At 45.6% G+C, this 17091-nt stretch overlaps 1 protein-coding gene across 1 annotated transcript in view; it reads left to right on the forward strand.

Annotated features, from left to right (window-relative positions):
- The window catches only part of cacna1ha (calcium channel, voltage-dependent, T type, alpha 1H subunit a), an 82257-nt gene extending 70056 nt beyond the window's left edge, over positions 1-12201 (forward strand). Inside the window, exons 27-36 of the mRNA XM_053444225.1 lie at positions 115-224; positions 428-561; positions 847-917; positions 1887-1965; positions 3919-4040; positions 4495-4653; positions 4750-4890; positions 5059-5227; positions 6588-6745; positions 6867-12201. Coding sequence (XP_053300200.1) covers positions 115-224; positions 428-561; positions 847-917; positions 1887-1965; positions 3919-4040; positions 4495-4653; positions 4750-4890; positions 5059-5227; positions 6588-6745; positions 6867-8243 — 2520 coding nt within the window. The 3' untranslated portion in view covers positions 8244-12201. The remainder of the gene's footprint in view (positions 1-114; positions 225-427; positions 562-846; positions 918-1886; positions 1966-3918; positions 4041-4494; positions 4654-4749; positions 4891-5058; positions 5228-6587; positions 6746-6866) is intronic.
- Positions 12202-17091: the final 4890 nt, after the last annotated feature.

Consider the following 17091-nt stretch of genomic DNA (forward strand, 5'->3'; position numbering starts at 1 on the left):
TTTTTTTTTTAAAAGAAGTTACAACAAAGTTTTCTTGTTGGGGGGGCTAATGAAATGATCGTGTGTGTGTGTGTGTGTGTGTGTGTGTGTGTCTGGTTGTGTTTGTGTGCTCAGTATTTGGAGGATATCCTGAAGTACTGCAACTACGTGTTCACCGTCATCTTCGTCATCGAGACGCTGCTCAAACTTGTGGCATTTGGGATACACCGGTTCTTCAAGGACAGGTAACACACACACACAGAGGCTGCTCCGTCCAAATTGGATGATATGATGTTGTGTAAAATATAAAATACTCATTTATGTCTTTTGAGCTCAATTACAGTCACATGTGTTGACGGAAAAAAGACAACAAGTTGCGTTATAACAGTTTTATTTGGTTGTTCTGTTGGCAACTATAATGTGGAGCAATGTTTGTGTGTTTGTTCAGGTGGAATCAGTTGGATATAGCTATTGTGGCGTTGTCCATCATGGGCATCACCCTGGAGGAGCTGAAGATGAACGCAGCGCTGCCCATAAACCCGACGATCATCAGAATCATGAGAGTGCTCAGGATAGCAAGAGGTAGACCACACCCACACACACACACACACACACACACACACACACACACACACACACGTTTATCAGCTACACAATGACTACACACACAGGTCGTTGTTGTGTCAGTCATCACACCAAACACCATGAATGTGGATTTTGTGATGCACTTTTTTATCGTAAGTTCAGCATTAAATGTTCACCAGTGCCTCCTGGCTCATAGAATAATAAACACAAATCCCTGCTGTTGGGTGCAGAGATGCAGTTGTGTTGTGCGGTGCCACTGAAACCTCCCCTGTGTCTCTGCAGTGCTGAAACTTCTGAAGATGGCCAAAGGGATGAGAGCTCTGCTGGACACGGTCATGCAGGCGCTGCCACAGGTGAACTCCCGACTCGGAGGGGTCTCTTCTTATCCATATGTTGGTTTTTATTTGTGTGTGTGTGTGTGTGTGTGTGTGTGTGTGTGTGTGAATGCAGGATCAGTGTGAAGGTTTCTCTCTGGAATAGACAACCCTCTGAAATATTCATGCACGTTTATGAATATTTAACACGAGGCACATTCGCCCACATTACCAAATATCTACCCTGACCCTAAAAAATGTCTTTTTTTCATTTTGTACATTTCTCTCCTTACCTCTCCTGAGCTGAACTGTGGACTCCTCCATTAGATGTTTCATTCAAAATGCATGATACAGTAGCAAATGCCAGACACATCACATTGAACACAATTTGTGGCAATCACCAAAGTTCAGAAGGAATCTGGATCCATTATTCACAAGTTTCTTCTCTTTAAAGCCGCAGTTGCTACTTTGCAGCTGATTCCCCCTGATGTTTCTCAATGTTCTCTCTGTCCAGTCCACACTCTTCTTTTGGTGCATCCATGGATAATAATGATAATAAACTTTATTTGCACTTTTCATACAAGAAATGCAGCTCAAAGAAAGGATGTTGTTCAGTGTCGTAGGTCTCGGCCTCTTCTGCAGAACAGAGCAGCTGCACCAAAGATCTTAGTTGCACGAGCAGTGACAGGCCCCATTGTTCTGCTATTTATTAAATGTCAAGTGCACAGAGAGCACAAGCACAGGTTTCAAAGAACTGGGTGAAAGGAAACACAATGGGCATTTTATGATGCTCTGCTGCAGAGGTTGTTCCAGGAGGTGCATACAGTTCACAGGGTTTACCCAGAATGCTTCTTGGGGACTGTTTTATTTTTGTATTTTATTTAGTTGTCAAATGATGATAAAAGCGGTAAAATAAAACGTCTTCTTTTCCCCTGCAGCTTTAAATGTGCTGTGTTTACTCTGCAGTGTTTGTTGTGTTCAGGGATCTTACGTGAATTTTGCTTCCAGGTGGGAAACCTCGGCCTCCTCTTCATGCTGCTCTTCTTCATCTACGCTGCGCTGGGAGTGGAGCTCTTTGGCAGACTGAGTCAGTCTAACACACACACACACACACACACACACAAAATACATACACACACACACAAAATACATACACACACACACACAAAAAAAATACACACACACACACACACACACACAAACTAGCTACATACACACACAGGCATGTTTTTGAATCCAAACCACAGTCACGACTTACAGCAACGCTCCCTTCCCTCTCCCTCTCCTTCTCTCTCTCTCTCTCTCTCTCTCTCTCTCTCTCGCTCTCTCTCTCTCTCTCGCTCCACCATGCTCCCATTAGAGGCCTCTTTCGAACAAGAGAAGATTTATTTATTTATTTACATATCTCTTCCTGGAGATGGGCTCGCTCTATCGAACTCATTTTCTCTGAGAGCAAAGCGACAGTGTGTCAGGGAGCAGGATTAACAGAAATGCATCTGAAGAAGTTTCCAGAAGGATTTTGCTCGGGGATGTCTGGTCTCCAGCTTCATGAAAAACAAATCCCAGTCCCATTTTGTGCCTTGATTTTATGTTGCTCTTGTCAAAGCTGTGTGATGTGCCGTTCTCCCCTCTCTTCACTTCAAATGCTGGTTTGAGACTCAAGAAGAAGGAAGAGGAAGTGAACTGTACTTTGCTCCAGGCCTAAAAAAAGATAAAATGCACTTTATTGATCCCTGTGGAGACGTTCGGGGGAGATTATTATAGAACAGCTTGTTGAAAGACCAGAAAAACATTACTTTACATTCACAGTCACGTCCAGGACTTAAACCAATTGCTGCCCCAGGAAACTCTGTGGAGCCTGGGTAGAGGATACAGAGTGTCGACACTGGGGTCGCTCCGTATCACCAAGAGAATCTTATTGTCTTTGAAAGCTGACATCTTTGTCGGCATCTTCTACGTGAACGTTGTTTGTGTATTCTTCAAGTTCTATATCCGTCCTGTGGTAGAAACATCATCAACTCGTCCACTCACTCCGTCATTTCCAGGACATTTCACTAGGAGGCTGGAGGGGAACCTTAAATGTCCGGAGTTCCGTGCATATATGAAAGCAGCTTTCTTCCGTGCTCCTCACCTTATTTTAGACTTTTAAAGGTTTCTGGGAACTCACACTGATAATTTCCCAAGAAAGAAACTTCACTCGTTCCAGCAGAGGGATGATGTCTGGGATTATTTGTATTCGAGGGAAAGCAGCTGTAAAGTCAAAACACCTTAAATCGTTATAGTTCTTGGTGGGAGTTTGAAATAATGTCCTTCTACCACCCACAGCACCACCGATCACAGGTTTAATTGGCCCGTGACATTATTCTGTCCTCAGGCGAAGACGGTGTGAAATCTGAACGTCATCTGGGAAAACCTAAGACATGAGTGAAGCTGTCTGTCGGCGCTCTGGGAGGCTTAGCTCTTTGCCTCTGATGTCTGCAGAAGGCCGAGCAGATAAGAGAAGGTCATAAGCAGGAGGAGATAGGAAAGAAAAAGTTTCACTTTGAATCTGAATATGAATCAAGTCACTGTTCACCACCTCCTGTAGCTGCTGGACCAGGAAACTGCTGATTACAAAAACATTTTTATAGTTCCACAATCCAATACTTAATCACACGCGTAAAGTTTTAGTTTTACAATCAAATACTTCACACCCTGGTTTTATTTTATACCACGTAGTAACTTTTTAAAGGATCTTTCATTAGTTTTTCTCCTGGTGAACGATACTTAGAATAAGACACAAGGGGCGGACGTATTACTCCAGGTCCTTGTCTTTCACTTCCTCTCACAAAAGAAGATGTCGTCTGCTGAAGGTTATGATTCTGAAAAGAGGCTCCATGAGGACGCTCCGTCAAACTGGACCTGAAGACAGCTGTCTGCTCTGCTCTCCTGTGTCACTTTCTGAACGAGATACTGACTCTGTTGTTGTTGTTGTTGTTGTGTTTGTTTTGTCCTCAATGCAGCAGAAAGTAACGTACGTGTGTGTTTGTGTTTTGATCAGAGTGCAGCGATGAGAACCCGTGCGAGGGCCTGAGTCGTCACGCAACTTTTGAAAATTTCGGGATGGCCTTCCTCACACTGTTCCGCGTGTCCACTGGAGACAACTGGAATGGGATTATGAAAGTATGAACAAGCACACACACACACACACACACACACACACACACACACACACACACACACACACTGAAATGATTACTAGATTATCTCACTGCCACAGCGAGAGCCATGACCTCCAAAACCAATTATAGAAGAATAAATTAGCTCAGAGTCGAGCAATGTCAACACTTTCATTTCTGTGTTATTAGAACTTGATATGAGATATAAAATACATAACTTACTCGAATATACATAAATATAAAATGGGCTTTTTGACAAAAAAATAACAAGGACATAACTCAATGTACTTTTGAGAACATTTATGTCAGCAAAGAAAAAAGTTTGTACAAATGACTAGGAGTAGATTTCTGTCAAATTGTCTCCTTAAGCCATCAGCCTATCAGCTGCTCTGCCTTCTGTCCGTCTCTCTTTCTGACTCTCTGTCCCTCTTCGTCCCTGATTCTCTGTCCCTCTTCAGGATACACTGAGGGAGTGTCATAAAAGTGACAAGTTCTGTCTCCCCTACCTGCCCATGGTCTCTCCCATCTACTTTGTCACCTTCGTGCTCATGGCCCAGTTCGTCCTGGTCAACGTGGTGGTGGCTGTTTTGATGAAGCATCTCGAGGAAAGCAACAAGGTACAGTTAGAGAAATACCGTGTGACCCCTGAGACGCACATTCACGATCACGGTGAAACGCAGTCGCTGAGTGAACGTGCCTGTGGATTCTTGCAGGAGGCCAAAGAGGATGCAGAGATGGACGCAGAGATCGCCCTGGAAATGGCGATGGAGAGGCAACGCAAGCAAAGCACCACGTCCCACGGCAGCTCGGTGGAAGGAGCCTACATTGGGCCGTGTCCACAGTCACCTGGACAGGTAGGAGGGACAGCAGCTTCCTCATTGGTCAGTCTGGGATGTGCACAGAAAATTAGGGTTGTAATGGGGAGAAAGCAGTTTTGATAACTCAAGGTATATGTTTCTGAATTATGTAATTTATCAGTGTTGCAGTGTAACTCACTGTGTGGTCTCTGTCGCCCCCTGCAGGAGGAAGAAGTCCACTGTGAAGACCCAGGCCTGCTGTCGTCAAGGAAGATGTCTGTATCCAGGATGCACTCCCTGCCCAACGACAGCTACATGTTCCGGCCCGTGCGGCCCGCCAGCGCCCCCTATGCTTTGGAGGAGGTGGATCTCAGTCCGCAGCACCAGCATTCAGGTGCCTCATTACTTCTTGTGCTGTCTCAGCTTTGTGGTAAACAGCCATTGACATAATTCTACACACAGACTGAAAACTGTTCTGGGATACAAGCATGTTTACAGCACCATAACAGATTGTATTTAAATGCTTTTGCTTTAATCACATGAGGCAGAATACGCCTGCAAATTGTGTTAGAACAAAGAAAACACACAATGTGCTCCAACCTCACCCAGGTCTCCCTCTTGTGGTTGTTCAGGACTACACACACACACACACACACACATAATATACATTCACCGAGAAGCAGAACTCCCAGTTGTGTCCCATCACATTAGTATTTCCTCCTCCAGTCTGATCTTGTGTGTGTGTGTGTGTGTGTAGTCACAGTAGCAGCAGAACAAACTGTAGTCGAGCCTCCTTAGCGCCTCCTTAACAGTGAGCACTGTTTCACTGTATCTGCAGTCAGGTTCTAATGGCATGTTGAGGCTCTGGACTGAAACAGCTCTGTCCCAAGGTACTCACTGCAGCAGATGAGCCGATCCACGTGAACCTCTGCAGCCGTCTCACAGGCTCATCGGCTCCGTGAATGAATCCTCAGCTAGAATGATGCTTCACTTCAGGACCAAGCTGCAAAGTCACGAAGTAGAAAAAGCTTTTTGCGTTTGGGAATAAAATGAAAATCCAGTCGGCCGTGTTGCTCTGTTTAATGTTCTCGTTTGCAGATTTAAAGCAATAGACGTGTAACAAAGTGACTTTTCAGCTTGGACTTGAAGAAAAGAGAACTTGTCCGAGATCTAACTCTGACTTTGCTGCACAGCTTTTACCTTTATTGAATCTGAACTCACAGGTGGAGCTGACCTGTGGGTGCAGAATGTCTGAGACCCTGGTTACACAACAGTCCACACAGATGTAGCTCAGTCTAAAGTCTAAAGAATCTAAAGTCAGACTGTTAACGTAACCAGGATCTGATTAACATGCTGAGAACTGCTGTACTCTTCTGTTCTCTTCCCTTATTGTTTTTTAATGAGCAAATGGTTGTTAATGATGTTTCTGCAGAAATCACTTTATTTTGATGGCAGATTTCTCATTAAAGGGCAAAAATGTATTGAAATTAAACCTTTAAATGTATTTTTAAGAGATTTGTTGCTGGAATCTGACTTTTGCTGTCAAAATAAAGTCTTAGAAGTGTTTTTACAATGACTCTCTGGAATTTAATGACTTTAGATTTTCCCAAAGTAATCAGAATTTGTCACTATGTGTGTATGTGCCCGTATGTGCATGTGTTTTCTGCACGATTGCACGTGTTTGCCAACAAAGTGTGTATAAATATATATTGTGTCAAACCGTGATTCAAACTCTTTTCCATTTGAATCCTCAGGCTCAGTGACGTCGGTGCACTCGCAGCCGTGTGAGAGTCGAGCTCTGCTGCAGGTTCCGGACGTTTCCCCCGTTCACCCCCGGTCGCCCCCCGCCCTCACCCTGCCCCGCATCGCCCCCCCCACACCCAGCCTGTCTCCCCGCGCCCTGCGCAGACAGGTGGGAGCTGCGTACACACACGCAAACAGTGAAAGACTCACAAAAATACACACACACACACAACAATATAGATTGTTTGACCATCATGTCATGTTGTGTGTTTTTGTTCTTCATGTTGCAGGTGGCAGTTAAAGTGGATTCGGTGGAGTCGCAGGGTTGTGAACACCAGGAGAGGCCGAACCCCATCCACCGTCCTCCCCCGTCCCCTTCTCCCCTCTCTCCTCACGCCTCCTCCCCATCTCCCCTCCCTCCGCCTCCTCCTCCTCCCTCCTCTCCCTCAGCCCTCCCCCTCCCACCCAGCCCGGCCTCTGCCCACCCGCTTCCTCCTGCGTCTCCCTCTCCTCTGCCTCCTCACCTGTCTTGCCCCTCTCCCCTCCCTCCTCCGCCATCTTCTCCCGCACTTCTCCTCCCCCCGCCTCCCTCTCCACGCCTCCCGCGGCGCCCCGCAAGCCTCCGGAGACCCCGCCCCCCCTCCGCCGCCTCCCTCTGCGACCCGACCGACGAGGAGGTGTATCACATCACCAGCCGCAGGTGGAGGGAGGAGGAGAGCAGAGGGAAGGTCGGCCGCAGCCACTCCCTCTCCCCTTACACGTCTCCACACTCTCTCGACTCCTCGCCGCTTCCTCCCCCGCTACCGCCCTCCTCCTCAAAGAGCACGCTCAGCCTGCTTCAGGAGGGGTTGAAGGAGCGTGACTTCAGGAAGGGCCTGAGCATCGACCACCAGGCCTTCCTGGACAAGCCGGCATCACTCGCCGTTGGTTATCCCGACGACCACCGCCGCCATTCCATCGAGGTCTGCCTCCCACAGGCCGTCCTCCCCGACGACGAGCTACCCTTCGCACAAGAGGCCCACCGGTCGGAGAAGGGTGGCCAGGCATTCCCTGTCAGGGTGCAGTCAGTCGGGGGGGGTCACAGAAAGAAGAAGATGAGTCCTCCCTGCATATCCATCCACCCGCCCTCCGAGAAGGAACCCCCCCAAACCTCCTCGCCCCCAAAACTGGCCGACTGCAGCATGATGCTGAGGCGCAGGACACCCTCCTATGATTTGACGCCACACTCGCAGGCGTCCTCCCCGATGCACACAGCGCTCACACCCATCCACAAACCCCTGCTAGCACACTCGCCCACTCACACACTGACACTCTCGCGGGGGTCAACTCCGACACACACTCAGTCATACACTCCCCCGCACCCGTCCACACCCACACACCCGCACATCCCCATCAGTCCAAACATCTTCATCCAGCCTCATGCTCCTCTCGGCCCGAACTCCTTCTCCCAGTCACGCTCCCACTCCCCGGCGGCGAGGCACTCGTCCCTCACGGGGGACTGCATCCCCCTCCCCCAGTTCACCTTCGACCAGCCACAGTCCAGATACATGAGCGGCCTATCACCTGGCCTGTCAGACGCCGACACGGCCACCTGCTCCTCCCCTTTCGACAACAGACTGGGAAGTGCTGCGGGATTCAGTGCAAAGAACCGGAGGACCGCCCAGTGAGCGTCGAGCGTTGCCTTCAGGAACTCGTTTCTTTGGTCCCAAAGTCTCTGGAGCTGGATTAGTGCGGCCTCGGCTGACCTCAGCAGAGATTGGATGCTACGGGGAGAATGAGAGGAAGAAGATATCCTGGGAGAGGGATATTTTTTTTGTTTTCATTTTGCTGCATTCTGAAAAGACATTGATTTCTCTTTCCAGAGAGATGCTGGAACAGTCCTTTCCTTGGATGATACACAGTGGATCTATTATCCTGAACCCAGCGCGAAGGACAGCAGCTCCACCGAGGCTGAGCCAGTGTAACAGAACCCCCTGAACGTGGTGTGTTCGGACTAATACTAAAAACACGCCAGGACTAAAGCCACCTAACTCCGTAGCCAAAGTTTTTTTTTTGTGACACACTGTCCCTTCCCATGCAAGCCAATCAGGAAGCAGCGTCTGGCTGATAACCTCTGACCTTTTAGCGGGAAGCGGGTTTGTGAAATGCGAGCACGGGGGGGGAAATTGTGGGATATGCAACTTCAGGTTTTCTACAGAAGTTCTACTTGCCCCTCCTCTGCTCCTCGATCACATTGATCAGAGCAGAAGTGTGTGTGTGTGTGTGTGTGTGTGTGTGTGTGTGTGTGTGTGTCTGTGTGTGTTTGAGTGAGGGAGCGAGTGTGCGTTTTACTGTCCGATCTGTTTTCATTGAAGTCGGCCATGTTAGTCTCACGCCTGCATCGACAGAGGAGGGGGAGCAGGGCAGAGCTGTAGTGTTTGTGTATCTGTGCAGTGTAAATAAAGGAAAATACTGTATTTGGTGAGATTAAAAAATAGCTCTATCCATATGCACATATTTTTATAGAAATCTAAGATGTTTTTGCACACAAAATTTAAATTTCAAGTTGCTTGTTTTCCCTCTGTTGTCCTCTTGTGAATGTATGTTTCTTTTCAAAGCGGAGAGCAGGGCAGTGTGAGGGGATCGAGGAGGAGAGGAATTTTAATTTTTTCTATTTTGAAAAAGAGAAAGAAGAGAGAGAACAGGGGGTGTGATGTGTTTCTGTAGCTTCGTCTCAGATCTCTATGTGTCCGGTGTCTGAATAACAGTCTAAAGACGTGGGCTCAGTGATGCGTCCCAAATCGATTCCAACACGTTCCTCCACCTTGACTCTGCAGCCAGTTCAATCTGTCCCTCCACAGATTGAAATCTCCAAAATAACATTCGGGATTTTGTTTTTTTCTATTGGACCGGATGAATACACGTGAAGGGAAATCCAGTGTTATTCTCCTGACGCAGGCATCACGGAGCATCTCCTCTTCAACTGTTCTCAAGCTGAATCAGCTCCGACACCACTCAGTGTTTCTGTGCATCTAAAGACAACCAAACTTACTAAGTATGTGTAGCCAGAGTGCAATAATAATATATACCTGTGGTAAATATAGTGACCTCGACGCTATATACAACAGCCACACTCGTGTTCGTACATACTGTAGAACTATATATGATATAAACCCGTTTTATATGAGGATTAGGAGTGTTTCTATCTCTAGTGTTCATGCTACTATAGGTGTCCTGCCCCCTGGGTGTGGCTGGCAGCGGTAGAAGCTCACGCCCACCTGCCGACGGAGGTCATTTTAATCTGAGGAGTGACATTCATCCCGGCTGAGGACTCAATAACACACTCATCACTGTTTTATTTTCTTTAATCCACCCTGACTATGAAACACAACAAACCAATCAAGAAAGACTTCACGTTTGTTTAAAGGTTCAATGTGAAAGATTCAGGTGAAAGGGCAGAAACTAAATATAAAATAATATATATGTGTTTCATTTAAAATATACAGATTGTTGTTTTCTTCAGCCTAGAATGAGCCTTTATATTGAAATACTTTATATTTACATCATGAGCAGGTCCTCTCTACGGAGGATAACTGAAGTCTTCAGGTTTTCTCTCATGTTTGGAAGGAGAGGGTGAAGTGAGGGGTATTGAGCTGCAACATGCAGCTTCACCACTAGATGTCACTAAATCCTACACACCGAACCTTTAAATCCATAAGAGTCCTGCTGAATAAACCCACAGATGAAAGCATGCACCCCCTGCAGGTGTGAATGACAAAGTAAGGCGAGCATGTTCCTTCCAGTGGCTGAATGTTCACCTATGAAGCCAGACTGGTGTCCAGCCACAGCACAATATGTCTTTCTGTTTCGTGCACAATCTGGTTTGCCACTGACCCACGAGCAGCATGCGTGTGAGCTGCTGGTTCCGATCCCTGACTTTCAAAAGGCAGCTGGCTGGGTCGACGTCTTCGTGTTTAGTTCTGTTGTCTGATCAGCATGTCACGTGCACACGTCCTCGGTGATCTGAGTGAAACCAAAGTGCTTTGATGCTGTGACATAATCACCTCAGGCTCTGGTTGTTGGTTTTCGTTTCACATTTGTGCAAATTGAAAATGATGCATCTTTATAGATTTCACCAACCAAACCGGCCACTTTCAAAGCATATACACGTTTTCCTCTTGAATCCAACTAAACTGGTCTTAAGGTCTATTAATAAGCTCCAAATTATTATCTTATTATCATCAGATTCTCGTTCATTAGCTTCACATCTCTCCAGCGGTATGCATGTAACTGTTGAGTTAAAACAGGAGGAGAAAAGCAAGAGAAAAGAAGGAAACTACTGTATTTTCGGTTCATTTTGCAACACGTCCACAGCTTTGACCCGATTGGTTGGACCACGTTCAGCAGTGCAGTGCTGCAGCTAGAAGTTCAGGTCGAGGGTTCAGATGAAGTTAGTTCAATGTCGGCGTCTCGCAAAGACAGATTTAAAAGCTCTTGGACAGTGAAATCACAAACTGACAGAATCACTGCTGCAGCGTCTGCGTTGGATTGTGAGATGTTCTGGACGTGGGACAGTTGCTCATTCTCCCTGGTTCTAGAATCATTTTTTTTAAATACAGTATGTGCGTGAACACTGTCATCGTGCAACATGTCCTGTTTCATGTCCTCTTCCTGCACAGGCTGTTAGCAGCTGGAGGTTTTTGAGTGCAGTCTGTCTCCTTCTTATTTGCACAGACGACACCGGTCTCCAGCAGGTTGCCATAATAATCAGTACAGTTTGGTAGGGTGACTGCATATTTGTTCTTTCAGATCTCTGGATCTCAGTATTTAAATCCTGTTTTTTCGAGGAAACAGTTTTGACTGTTGCATGTTTCCGATTTAAGATATGAAAAAAAAAAAAACTTTTGGGAAAAGAATCATCTGGATGTTTTAGAGATTTTGATATTAGCATTTTCAGATGTTTCCATTTGTAGATTGACTACCTAATTGCACTGGGCTCTGATTAATTGGTATCTGTGAAAATACTGATTAGATGACCCTCTTCTTTATGGTCCAATGCAATACCGGGTGGTTATTTGCTGTATGAGGACTGAACTCCTCTTTATACAGTTTTCTAGACAGACATGGAAACCAAACTGGTTCTCTTTTGCTTGGAACCGGTGTTATTTAACGTTGAGGTGAACCTTTTCTTCACACAATCATGGTAGAACTCTGGTGATGGTGAAACTAATTAACTGATGTGTATTTTCCGTAGGAGTAGCCTTGACCCTGACGCTCTGTAACAGACAGATCAGGTTTAGTAATAAGATGTATTTTACTTGCTGGTCCGGCCACAGCAGCAGATCCAGATGTTCAAACTGTGACACAACTTGATTTTGATGAATCAGACGCCTTCTCTTTTCTTTCTTTCTTTCTTTTTTTTTATTTAATTTTTTTAACAACCGTACGGGGATTGGCTCAAGCACCCCCCCTTACCCCCAAAAGACCCCCCCTAAGCCTTACAAGGAGGGGAGGAGGTGTGTTCTGTTTGTTGGAGAAGAACCGATGTGTCTGCAATAAAAAGCCCTCCGTCCGCCCCCGTCCCGGCGGGAGAAGGGACGGGGACAGGGGGGGGGGGGTTTAAAGGCTCGACACGCAGTCGGACTCTCTTCGTTGTGTATCGTCGCTGATTATTGTGTGATGACCAACCGTTGTCCTGAAGGATGTTTCCCTGTCAATTAAAAAAATACAAGATTTTTTTTATTCCTGAAACAATCTCGTCTGCTTCGTTTCTTCATTCCATCTTTATAGTGTTCAAAGGTCCTTTCTGCTCCACTCAATATATTTTACATGTTTCTACGGTAGCCTAGAACAGACAATCCAGGTAATGGCTCTGGACAACGGCCCTCTGGTGTTTTCATGTTCCCTGAACAACCCTCATCAATACACAGGTACTTTAACATTTGTACACAGTGGATAATATGACAAGAAATTAAACCTACACAACATTAATTAAAAAAAAAAACAATAGTTTCTTAAAAAAAGCAGCATCAAGGAACATTTCAGATGTGAACTACATATGAATTGCTCCAATGTATAGATTATTTTCCTCTTTATTTATTTTATACTTTGCTGTTTTTGGTACTTTTACTCCACCACAGGATCGTTGCCTCCACCAAGGAAGATGTAGGGGACTATCTCAACCACTAGATGGCAATGGTTGCTAAGAAAGTGTGTGGGAACTGTTTTATACTTTTAATGTTTTTAATAGCAAACACAGTTTCAGTAAGTTTCAGTACTTCAGTAATAAAATGTGACATAATGTAACTTAATAACATAACGTGTTGTTTATGTTCATCATATTTGTCCTGCTCTGCTATATTTGACTTTACTGTGTGACCTGTCCTCCTACAATTATCATCACAACCTTATTAGTGTATTCATAAATTAACAGAACAGTTAATTATTATTACATTTTTTTACAGAGGGTTTTGCAGCACAGTCTTGGCCTGAGATTTAACTGCTGTAGCGTGTTCAGGCGATATGACAGTAGATGGCGCTACTGAACATTATATGCACTGTAATGAGACATGATAGTAGCCTCTAGTGCTTGGTGTGCTTTATGTCTGTGTGTGTGTGTGTGTGTGTGTGTGTGTGTGTGTGTGTGTGTGTGTGTGTGTGTGTTTGTGCCAGCGTGCGTGTTTGTTTGTGTGTGCGTGTTTGTTATTGAAGCAACGTCACTTGTAATATGTTCCTGTGAGAAGCGAAAGGTCAAGATGACAGATCGGAAGAGAAATAAAAAGCCTCCTCCCCCTCCTCCCCCTCCTCCTGCTAACAGCTTCTCCTTTAAAAGGCCGATACACATTTGAGACGTATCACTGCTGCAAATTCAATTTTAATTCATCAGCCATTGGTAATAAAATCAGTCTCAGGCCTTGTGTTCATTTGAATCAGCAGTGCTGTTTGATGAGTTCAGAGACTGAATGCAGCTGAATCAGTGCTCGGCTGAAATGATCCCGTCAAAGCTGCATTCAAAGGCCGACTCTGCCTGTGACCATTAAAGAAACATCTCTCTTTTTAGGCTCACACTCTCTGTGAAGCCTGTTTAAAAGTGCAGATCGACTCCCGCCCGTCTCCATATGTCTCTGGCGCTTATCTGCTCTTCAAGTAAGTCAGTCACCAGGTTGCAGTCGTCTGCCTCGACAGGTTTAACATCTTTACGGTGCCATGAAACTTTCACTATCAGCTTTTAATTGGATAAGCACATTTGGCAGTTCAGAAAAAAATCAACAAAAAAGAAAACACCCCACTCTTCAAAAAAGTTTCCTCGTTCAGCAGCTGCTCCGACTCGGTAGGAAGCAGCTGGTTGAGGCTCGTGTCGGGATGAGAAGCAGGAGAGCGTCAGCGGGGAAGTCTGGATTCAAACTAAAGACATTAAAGATTAACAAGTAATTCTGAGCTGTTTCATAGCATCAAATAACAACAAGTGCACCAGACACATGAGCTCTTGATTGTGGGAGGCAGGATTTATGACCTGTACTGCAGAGAACCACCAGGTGGCGATCAAGTTGCTTTGGCTTCACTTTGGGGGATCAGTCGTGTCGTCCATCTTTATCTCTATGATTTAAACCATGAAGCTGCTCTGACTTCCTCTTAAAGGGTCAAAGGAAATAAATATCAATAATGTAAAACTTTATCAGGTTTAGTAAAAACTATTAAAAATGTAGACATTAGGAAATGGAGTTTAAAGTTATATGACCTGATGTGATTGGTTAACGGATCTCAGGAACATTTACAGACATACTAAAGTGCTTGTTTCCAGTGTGACAGAAGTATTATTCCAACCTGAAGATAAACATTTGAACTGTCTTTGTCACACTTGCGTCATCAACAATTTCCCATTCGAGCAGCTTGTTAGACTCTGGTGGTGTGACTGAGGACACACACATGAGAAGACACAATGAATCATCTTTAAAAGCAGGGCCCAGGATCATCACGCCATCACACCAGGCCCCGCAGGCTCGAGACAGGGACGCCTGATTCTCCAGGAATAGTCCCTTTCCAGCAAAAATCAACCGGATTTAGTTACCACTGACAGCCAAGAGTCAAATATAATTAAAAAAACAAGTTATAATGTGCCACTGGGACGTTGTAATCACTGATGCCTTGTTGCGGGAGCTCTTCCTCCTTCAGCCCAGAGTGATCAGAAAAACGTCCGGGGACATTCACCTGCTCAGAAACCATCACGGCTCCCTCAGGAAATCAAGGTTATGGTCACTGCAATTTTCCCATTATTGTCATTATTATGAAAATATGCCTATTTTTAACAATCTATGCGGATACAAACCTACATAAGAAAGTGTTGCACATCAACTAGGAATATAATCTGTCCTCTGGGTTCTCTTCTATCACATGGTCCTGGTTTCACTGTTATGTGCTGTATTGTTATATTTCAGCCGTTATTAGTTTATTATCTGTAGGCTGCGTTTTCACTGTCTGGATAATTTATGATCATCGGAGCAGAGGTTGTTGGGAAATGCTTAAAAAACTGTCTGCAGAGGAAACGTGTGCACGTGGAGCCACCGGCGGAGGGACGTCTGCTGGAGGAGACGCAGCTCCGGGTTTAGTCCGGACTCTACACAGGGTGTCCGGTGATGCTAAACTCACTTGAAGTGCACGTCAGCTTCCGATCTGACGCTCAGTTGGGTCAGGTAGAAGTCGACCCTGATGCTCTGATGGGTCCTGGCTTGGCATGAGACTCAGTGAATGTGTCTGTGCCCTCCGGGGGCTCGAGGAGATAACTCATATCTGTTGTGGCTGCTTTTCAGAGGGTGAAGTGTCATCTTCCTCACGTACAGGGGCGCGGGGATGGGGGGGGGGGGGGGGTGACTAATTTCTTAGCTTTCAGACTTGGTCGGGCCTCTCCAGGCTTTTTGCTTCAGGCGGCCGGGCTGCAGTACAAACTGGTAATTTCCTGAAGCTCGGCAGATTTTCACATCTTTCCACGAACAGATGCTTGGACGGTGGACAGCGATGACACGGGGACGGAAACCACAGAAGACACCTGCTCGACCTGCAGAAGCCTGAACATGTGCAGTTCAGTGGAGGATTATCTGTGATGGTTCCATGACGGGGAAAGTCACCACCTATATTCATGAAAAGTGCATGAAAAGGGCTAATTCCTGATTTTCATTGGAAGCTAATGAGGCTTGTAGGTGCTTAGTCTGGAGATGCTCGGAGAAAAGATGTGGGTGGAAGCTGAAGACTTGACGTCGTGTGCTAGCGAGCACAACACACAACGAGAACGAGAACAATCACTTTGCAATGAGATTCTAATTGAGCTCCAAATCGCTGCACCTGATTATTTTCACAGTCGTCATCAGGAGATCATTTCTAAATGACTGTTTATCATTCCCAGAGGACGTCACTTTAATAAAGCATTTTGAAATGTGGAGTTTCATCTGCCGAGAGCAGAGTTCTGCCTCCGGTTGTTTGCCTGCTCTTCTCTGTTGTTACTTTAATGTACACAGACACATGCATGTTTTATTTATCTGCCTTCATGAGTTAGGTTTTATATAATTAATTATGTGTCTTTACTCTACGACTATACTGCATTTGCTATATTTGTTTATGTGGTAAGGTCTTGATGATGTGTAGCCTACAGGCATGGATTATAACTCTACGTGTGTGTGTGTGTGTGTGTGTGTGTTTGTGTGTGTTATCAGATTATTGCATCTGAAAAACTACCGGAAGTCAATAAAAATATAATGGGAAATTATTGATCTCTGCATACACAGTGCAGTGTTGTGTGTGAGTGTGTGGGTGTGGGGGTGCTAGATCCTGTGGCATCTGTCAGTCACATGTTTGTGGTTGAGTTACCCTCTCTCCATCTCTCTCTCTCTCTTTGTGTATGTATGTGTGTGTGTGTGTGTGTGTGTGCACATGTGGACACCCCTCGCGGCCATTCTGTCTCCCAGACAGCTGTTTGGTGACCTGATAACACCCCTCCTGTCCCTCCTACAGCATGTCACATGCACACACACATCCACACACACACACACACACCCCCACACACACACTTGGCAGCCCAGTATGTCTACCACCACTGGTATCCCCGAGCCATCACATACGTAGACAATAACCAGTGTTAGTCCCGCCCACTCACTGCTCTCATCGTCCGGTCGAGTCCATTCATCTCTGGAGTCATAACAAAACAGTTTTCATTACCGAAACCTTCACATATTTGTTGCTTGTACATACAAAACCTTGGTTATAAAAATGAATGTTCCATGAGGACACAACAAGGACACACTCTGAAATGCTTTGGATAGAAAACAAGGGTGTAGTCTTGGTAAGGCAACATCCAGAGCAACATCCAGAGCGGCAGAATTCACCATGCCTGTTCCAGGGACATTAAAGGTACAACTAGGTCGTAACACACATGGCGAATGACTTGTGTGTATGAGGTAAACACAGGATAATCTTTATTGACCCAAATGAACCAAAGCTGAAACTACAGGTTCTAATGAGGGAAATAAAAGAAATTCCAAAGTAGCT

This window comes from Pleuronectes platessa, chromosome 16 (genome assembly GCF_947347685.1).
Source record: "Pleuronectes platessa chromosome 16, fPlePla1.1, whole genome shotgun sequence".
NCBI lineage: Eukaryota > Metazoa > Chordata > Actinopteri > Pleuronectiformes > Pleuronectidae > Pleuronectes > Pleuronectes platessa.